This window comes from Gossypium arboreum, chromosome 1 (genome assembly GCF_025698485.1).
Source record: "Gossypium arboreum isolate Shixiya-1 chromosome 1, ASM2569848v2, whole genome shotgun sequence".
In the NCBI taxonomy this organism is placed as follows: Eukaryota; Viridiplantae; Streptophyta; class Magnoliopsida; order Malvales; family Malvaceae; genus Gossypium; species Gossypium arboreum.
Genome location: NC_069070.1, coordinates 12,338,433 through 12,347,654, shown reverse-complemented (window position 1 = coordinate 12,347,654; position 9,222 = coordinate 12,338,433). Strand labels below are relative to the sequence as shown.

General features: G+C 36.8%; 1 protein-coding gene across 1 annotated transcript; it reads right to left on the bottom strand.

Annotated features, from left to right (window-relative positions):
• Positions 1-4,001: 4,001 nt before the first annotated feature.
• Positions 4,002-8,719, bottom strand: LOC108458252 (protein ROOT INITIATION DEFECTIVE 3-like). The gene is made up of 8 exons (XM_017757573.2): positions 7,361-8,719; positions 6,488-6,601; positions 6,074-6,207; positions 5,840-5,984; positions 5,541-5,743; positions 5,244-5,365; positions 4,890-5,119; positions 4,002-4,389 (listed from the first exon to the last, which is right to left on the bottom strand). Exons 1-8 carry the CDS (start codon positions 7,595-7,597, stop codon positions 4,150-4,152), a joined length of 1,425 nt encoding a protein of 474 aa, XP_017613062.1. The 5' UTR covers positions 7,598-8,719; the 3' UTR covers positions 4,002-4,149.
• Positions 8,720-9,222: the final 503 nt, after the last annotated feature.

The window sequence follows — 9,222 nt, the reverse complement described above, 5'->3', positions numbered from 1 at the left end:
AGTCCCTTCTTTCTTTTTAAACACCCATTTACAACGAAACGACCTTTTTACCTTTAGGAAGTTTTACAAGATCCCATGTTCTGCTTTTTGTGGAGTGATTCCATCTCCTCTTGCATAGCAAACATCCACTTTTCTCGAGTCTTCACACTAATCGCCTCGAGAATAATTAAATGGCTCTTGATTCAGTATCTATATCTTCACCACATTTAAAGCATAAGCAACTAGATCAACCTCGGCATACTTCTTTGGAGGTTTAATTTCTCTTCTTGTCCTGTTTTTGGCGATAGAGTATTGCGGTGAAGAAGCAACTCTATTCTCAATTTTGTCTTGGCTTGAGGAGTTGATTCAGATTAATCGATGCTCCACCGCTTTTGGTTTTCTTTATTGGAAGAGTCTTTAAGAGATAAGTTAGGTAGCATAGCGGTTTCATCAAAAACAACATCTCTGCTAATCACAACTTTTCTATTTTCAGGACACCATAACTTATAGCCTTTTACACCACTTTATAACCAAGAAAACGCATTTAATGGATCTTGGTTCCAATTTTCCATTATCAACATGAGCATACGCAGGACACCCAAAATCTTCAAATCGAATAATTAGCGGGATTACGGACCATACCTCTTGTGGAGTCTTTTCTCAATGGCAGCGGATGGAGATCGGTTGATCAAAAACATGCAAGAGAGGTCATACGCCCAAAATGACTTCGGTAAGTTGGCATTTGACAACATACATCGAACCTTCTCCATGATCGTTCGTTCATTCGCTCGCAACGCCGCTTTTGCTTTGTGGAGTATGACGAATCGTCAAGTGTCTCATGATCCTTCCGACTTGCACAATCTATTAAACTCATCGAGCGTAACTCTAAGCCATTGTGCATGACGGAGGTATTTTATCTGTTTTCCGTCTGTTTTCAATCATAATTTTCCAAGACTTAAATGTGGAAAACACATCGCTTTCGCTTCGGAAGAACGCCCAAACTTTTCGGAAAAATCATCAATAAAGGTTAGCATATAATTAGCTCCACCTCTCGAAGGCACTCTGGACGGCCCCCACGGATCGTAATGGATATACTCCAACGTTTCCTTCGTGTTATGGATTCCTCTAGTGAATCGAACTCTCTTTTGCTTCCCAAAACACAAAGTGCTCACGAAATTCGGTTTGCAAATTCCTTTCCCATTAAGAAGTCCTCTTTGCTTAATTCGCCATGCCATTCTCACTCATATGCCCTAGGCGCATATGCCAAAGTTTAGTAATATCATCATCCGACAAGGAAGAGGAAGCGACAATTGCATCACCGAGAATGAAGAGAACCACATAAAACATATAACTTGGCAATCTTTCTTTGCCCTTTCATCACAACAAGGGACCCTTTGAAATCTTTAAAACCCCACTTTCATTTGTGTATCATGCCCTTTTGAATCAAGAGTACTCAACGAAATTAAATTTCTTTTCAATTCGGAACATGCCGCACGTCACTAAGTGTTCGACAACTCCATCAAACATCTTAACTTTAATTGTTCCAACACCGCGATTTTACATGAAGCATTATTTCCCATCAAAACAACACCTTCAGATCATTGTTTCATAAGTTGTAAACCAATCCCGATTGGGACTCATGTGGAAGGTGCAACTGAATCAAGTATCCACCTCGCTTACTTTAGAATCATTGATGAAGCAACTAGAAGTTCACCATCGTTGTAGTCTTCTACAACATCAGCTTCACCGAATTTTTGGTCTGTTTTCCTTTTGATTCGCACCTCCATTTTAATCTTATTTTGTAGCTTATAGCACTCAGATTTAATGTGCCCTTTCTTCTTGCGAAGTTGCAAGTTTTACCTCTGTTTGAAGATTTCGATCTACCCTTAGATTTACCACGAGGATTCCGCTCGTGTTCTACCACGATCATCATCAACATTCCGGTCTTGTCTCCCACGAACAATGAGACCCTCTCCCGAGAGTTGGGTTTAACCACAAGATGCTTCATCTTATCATACGAGGTTAAAGAATCATAAACCTCATCAAGCGTGAGAGACTCGCGGCTATATAAAATCGTGTCTCTAAAGGTTGAATAAGACGGGCAACGAACAAAGTAGAATCAACCCTAGATCTTCCTTATCATCTTGAACCTCCATGGCCTCCAAGTTTGAGAGAATTTCTTTAAACACTGTTAAGTGTTCGTGTACTGACGCACCTTCCTCCAAACGATGAGCATAAAGACGCCGCTTCATATGCAACTTGCTTGTTAGAGTTTTCGACATACATATTTGTTCTAGCCTCTTCCATAATGCGTGGCGGTTTTCTCTTTCATCACATCCGCAAAATTTCGTTGGACAAATGCGATGTAATTGTGTTAATGCCTTTCGATCCTTACGCTTCTTCTCTTCATCTGTTAATGTCGAAGGCATCTTATCTATCCTAGCAGGGCATCCTCTAGATCCATCTGCAAGAAGCGCTTGCATCTTAATTTGCCACAACGCAAATCGGTGTTGCGATCCAACAATGAATTTCATACTTCAAAGACGCCATTACCGTGATCGAGATGAATAACCCGGAAGCTCGATACCAATTTGTGAAAAATAAAATAGAATAAAATAAATAAAAATAAAGAACACATAAATTTTACGTGGAAACCCTTTCGGAAAAAAACCCAGCAAGAGGAGAAGAAAATTCACTATGTCGAAAAATTTTTACTCAAATACAAGAGGAATAGACTATGTCTATTTATAGGCTTGCAAAGCCATATTCTAGTAGGATTGAAACACCTTATCCTAATCAATATAAAATAGATGGAGTTTAATAAGGTTTAAAACCTTATTCTAAAATAAAATAAAAGAAGTCTAGTTCTTTATGGATTTTACTTTTATTTTATTTTCCATCGTATTTTATTTAAATAAGAATTTGGGTCACTTAATTCTAACATGTTTCTTTAAAAACTAAATTTAATAAAATTTTCAACCATATAAGATTCTAACTCAAATTCTAAAATTTTTGATAAATTTTTAAAGTTGCACCCTACTGTTATTGCAACTAGCTTATGTTACCATGATTAAACATGTTTAGACCAAATTCTTACTCTTATAGAAATTAATTACTAACATCATTATTCACTTGTTTAAAGTTCTAAATCAATTATCATTTGCTACAAATCCTTCATTCCCTTTTTATGGGATTTACTCTTAAATCTTAATAAGTAAAAATTCAAGACAAAATTTCTTACTTTTCTCCTCTTATTCAATTCAAACCACATCAATTATCTATCTAATCTCTCATTTATCAATTAATTTTGAAGTTCACCCATTTTCATTAAACCTTTGTAATTAAGATTTGCATAACTAAGCTAGTATAAGCTCAATAAAAATTTATATTTTTTCACATTTCAAGTTAGGTCCAATTCTCAACCAATTGTCATTTCATATACATATCATCACACTTAAGTACATTATAACAATTCATAGTATTTTCCATTGCTTGTCTACTAGTAATCTTTTTGCTCAAATTTCATTGCCTACTACTTGTTAATGATTTCATTTCTCAAAACCATCAACTCATTGGCCATGCACAAGTCCTATATCATTTTGTCACTTCTAAAACACTCAATAAAAGCATTCGACATTTTCAAAAAAACACAAACATAAATATTTTATGGAAAAATGGAATTCAAGAGAGCACATAATTTATGAAGCTCAAAATTATCACTACTTACTAATCTCCCCTTCTTGATTTTTCCAATTTTTTAAACCTCTTTCTTTTTCAAATATATACATAAACACAAATTTCATACTGAAATGAGACAAAATATAATATGAACCCAAATTTTCTTAATTTTTTTCATGCTTTCTTAACTTTCTTTGCATTTTCTTCCTCAAATCTTAGCTCTCTAAGGCTCAAACTAAGCTTATAAGGGTCTAGAAAGTGGAATATCTCATGATTTTTTAAGGATTAAGCTAAGGTTTCAAGTGAGGGATTATCTGAAGAAGAAAATATATGAAATGACAGACTTTCTTTCCGATGCTGCTTGCACCAGGAAAATGGGGGTTACTATTGATATTTAATCCATGGCAAAATTTGATTAAAAAAAGTACAGTAGAAAGATAGTTTTAAAGGGTGAAGGGATACATCTCCATTTGATAATCACAAAATTTGAAATTACTCAGATTGCTCCGTAGGAGTTTGATTTTGAGACTGAATTTTGTGTCTTTTTTTCTTTGGGGATGAATCTAGTTCATACGGGTTGCATAGCAACCGGCACTGCATCATATCCAGCAAACGACATTGCAAATGCTTGCTTATCTCCATTACATGCTTTGTCATGCTTGTTACCCATAGTCGATCGTCTATGTTTTTCTCCAATTTCGTTTGCAGCATAGCAGGTGTTTGTTCTTCTTGCTGCCCATGAAAAACCAAAACACATATAATCTATCCTTAGTCATCATCAGATCAAATCATGGATACAACATGACACGGATCATCAAATCAGTAGTTTTGACAGCTAACCACTCTTTTAATATCACCTATGTTACCCGAACTATTTTTCCCTATATTACTTGTGTCCAACACACACTCGGACATGGATATGAGGGTACGATCTTCTAAGCATCTAGAAAAACTTGGAAAAAAATGAGCTTTGGATCCCATACACCCATATAAAGCAAGACTGGCAACTGTAGTGTGAATATCATCAAATCTACCACAAACCATGTTTTTCACTACTTTTAACAAGCAACACCACTTGTCACCTATGTTACCCAAACGTTTTTTTTTTAAACCTGTATTTGACACCTATGTGCGGCACATATTTGAAGATGGATATAAGGGAATGAAAAATGATCCCCCAAGTATCTTTATGTGCCAAAAAAAGAAAAAGAGAGAGAGAGAGAGAGAGAGACCTCTGAACCTGATATTAAATGGTCTAGCAAATTGTTTCCATGGAAATGAGTGGGAGGTGGCTTGCTGTGGGAAGCTGGAAAAGAAAGGAACGTAGCCATCCCCTTCCCTGGGTTGGAAGGCTGAGGATACTTTTGGAGCAAAGACACCTGGAATTGATGAGTAACTCTTTGATGGTTTGAGATGGGAAACAATGAAGACTGCTTAATCACAACCATATTAGTCACTGCACCTGTTTGACAATTGAAACAGACATATAACTAGTGCTAAAATGAAGTAGCAGGAAAATATGGTAGAAAGATATCACTTCTTCAAAAGGCAGAAGGTGAAAAAGAAATGAAATGTTTAACGTTTACCTTTTCTATTGTTGAATCTTCTAAGGACCACCCGGTTAATTGTATCCCATAGGCAGAATGTAAAATCCTCCGATGCAGATATCAGATGAAATCCGCTAAAAGTCAATGCAGTTATAGATTCACTGCAAATAAGATTCCATTATTTAAGTCTCCTCATAGAATTTATATTTACATAGGCAAAAAGCAGTGAGTATTACTACAAGAACAACTCTAATGCCATATCGACAGAAGCCTTCAACAAAATTTAGTTATCCTGGAGAATTTAAGAAATTTCAAGCACCATACATTACACATTACTTGTGTACTTTTAGCACAAATGCTTGATCTTCCGTAGTAACGAAACAATCCTCAACTGCTCCAATGTCAAGCACATTAACAAATATATTTCCATCTACACTACCAGAAAAAAGGAGCCGCTCTATCGGATGAAAAGCGATGGCTGTCACTGACATTGGATAAACTAATGTTTGTAAATGCCTTCCAGAAACTAGTTCCCAAACCTGCTAATACAGATTTTATCACCCTCTAATAAAAAAAGTTGCAATGCAGCAGAAAAAATAAATCAATTCTTGAATAGTAATGTCATGTTGACTGACCTTGCATGTTCCATCGAGAGAGCTTGATATGAAAATGGAACGTGCACCAGCGGACATAGTTACTAACCCAGTTATGGAAGATCTATGTTCTGATGAGTAATAGAGCAAAGAAGGTGAGCTTCCAGAATCTTCCACATCTACCAAACTTCAATCAAATTGGTTAGATTGAGGCATCAAATGTTAAAATTATTTATTGGAGCCATCAGCCAACTGGCAAAAAGCATAAAATTTTACCTAATCATAGACCAAACAGAGATGATTCCATCGGTACAACCAAAAATAAGAAGTGAATCATCATCAGAGAAGACCATACACTTCAGTGATTTATGATGAGCATGCCATGTTCTCAGCAATCTTCCACTGGTAACCTGATCAATTTCATCAAGTCATAAAAGTGCTGAGATAGTGCTTTCATTTGCCTAGACACTATAGCTTTTAGGTTTTAGCACTGAAATTAAAGAATTGATCAATACATACAAACAACCAACAGCATTTGCAGGTGGTCTAGATGATGACTATGTTTGTTCAAGGCACTATAGCTACTGAAATAAAAGTTCCATGAATTGTATTCTTCAGATGAAATGGAGGATTGGTTCTTCACCGATTCGCCCTTGTGGACAAAGAGGACAGATGAGAGTGGTTACTTACCTCCCAAAGATAAGCATTCCCGGAAGTAGCTCCACCCGCAATATATAAGCCATCTTTTGTGCAAGAAATGGGGCCCATTGCCTCCAATGTGTAGCTCCGCAATGGTGACTGAGGCTGGAGATAAGAGGGGATAAAAAGGATGTAAGAAGAAGTTTCTTATGGTATAACAGAGTTTGATTCTAGTACTAGTTCTTTTAGCATTTTTTTGAAGACATACAACAGCTTATGCATGGGACATTAAAGGGACATTCAGAAATGATACAGACTGAGCAGAACAAAGCCCTTTAGTCACTAATGGTTTAATAAATTAGCTGTCTAGCTATTTACCGGCAATCTACAGCTACTCAGACTCAGGTACGTAGCCGACATGGACATATTCAATTTTTAATCTTTTTTCCGAGCACATGAATGGTCTCCCCATACTCATGGCTAAAAATGTGTCACATACAAGTATGGACAGGGAGATGTATACTTCAAGCGAAATGAAAAACCGGAGCAACATTGATCTACAGAATGTCAGTTGCTTTCATCAAATTTCCAACAAGGACTTATGTATGTATACATGAATTGCAATACTAGAAAAAATGTCAAATTCCATTTTATGTTTCTATTAGGAAAAGCAGGAAAGGGGGGTTAAATTCAAAGATCATGCAAAACAAAAGAAAGGTCAATTTAACTTGGGATTTGGGATTAAAAACAGGAAAATAGAGCAGTCACTGTGAGCACTAGTGAAGTTTGCATGTCACGCGTACTCACACATAAAGGCATAAAGGAAGAATCAAAATCTATCAATTGTAGAAAACTAAATCCTCCATATCTCAAATAACCGTATGATGCCATTTCCAAAGACAAAGTTTGAGATCAGCTTATTACCTTGTTCAATGGCCAAATAAAGATAGACCCACCACCAAAAGAGCCATGCCTGTTGCTTTGAGAAGCTACAATGAACTGGTTTCTCAAACAAAACAGCCCATGAGGAGCGGCAGCACAGGTGGGGATATGAAGGAGTTGTTCCCCAGTTTCCAAGTCCCACACGGTTATCCCAATACCCGTACTCTTATCACTACAAACCACTAATGCCTCCTTATTCATCTTTTCGCCCATCTCCATTAATAATATAAAGGACTATCAACAGACATAAATGTATAAATACATGTATATATGGATATGTATAGAGGGAGAGATTGCAGAGGTTTGCGTTTAGAAAGGCAAGGGGTGGAAGATGCTTGGCTTTAACAAAAATGTGAAGAAGGGACAAAGTTAGTTTTGGGGGCAATATTTTGAATTTTGTTTTTTGGCACCTTCCTGTAAAGGAATTGGATTGATGCAGGTGTTGTCCATGCAATGTGTCAGGTGCTGGATTTACATTGATTGGATGTATAGTTTTGGGTGTTTTTGTCAGAATTTGAAAACCAAGTTAGGACAATGAGGAAGAGATGAATGTTCTAGAAGCACAAATTGCTCATTGTTTGGTTTCATTTTTGAATCGTCTGATGTCCCTTACTTATGTTGAATTTTTTTGGTCGGAAACATATCAATGTCATTAAAAGCTGACAAACAACAGTGGTTACAAAAGATAGGTCCGAACAAAAGACCAAAGGTTCAAAAGATAATAGCTATAAAACAGATCAAAAACAACGAGGAAGGCAAACCAAAGAGGTGGAATCCAGGGAGGAAGGTAACCCCATCGGATGAAACAACCATGAGAGTGAGTCATGCGTAAGTTTCGACTCCACAAGTGGTCGAGAAAACACCACGCAACAACATCCATTTGATGTACACCAGAGCCAAGACAAAAGAAACCAAAAACAATAAAGCATGGCTAAAACAGAGTCAAAGAGATCAGGAGGTGTCATTCTCTAGTTCTTGAACAAAAGAACAAGGAATCAGTTCCAGACCTGACGGTAGGAGTCCACCTCCTCGATACAAGGCCTAGAAGACACTATAGCAAGGGCCTCACACCATCCCATGGCTGTTGAAAATTCCTCGAGCTCCATGGTTGGTCGGATAAGATGCAGATGGTATGAGGACTCCTCGTAGCCAATCTAGAAATTTTTAGCAAGCACAACATTACTAATTTTTTCTTGTTTAACTTTAAATTTTAAAACAGTCAGTTTTCTTTAACTGGAGTGTGCTTCTTTTTTCCTTAGTTTTCGCCATGTAAAGTATCCCTCCATTCCTTAATAAGTTTCAAGAAACCCATATTCGGGTTCAGCTGTTTTGGACTTTCAATAGTGGTATCAAAGATGGTATCCAATCCAATCAGGCCAACGAAGCCATAAATTTCAAGATCCACATTAAGACTTCCACATTAGTAGTTTTAAACTTATATTTCTCAAGGATGGGCTCCAAGACCCATACTTGGCCTTTTGTGGCCATGTGAGAAATCTAGGCCCAATGAAGTTCGTATGCGTATGAAGTCAGGGTCACCTATGCCACCCCTCGTCCGTCCTGACATCCAAGGTAGATGGAGATGCTATCAAAATATATAGGAACAAGAAATTTTGGAATTATTTAAAAATTCAAACTTTAAAAAATTTTTATAAAATAACCAAATCAAGTCTAGGGCAATTAAAAGACTTTAGAAATAATTTAAAATATTTAAAAGTGGTTCAAGCATGATTGAAGGTGTTTAGGACTCAAATCAGATCTTGAAAAGTCAAAATAACTCAAAATAGTGTAGTGGTCCGGGCAAAGCACTAGGGTATTGGTATAGTTAAGGAGTTGTATCAATG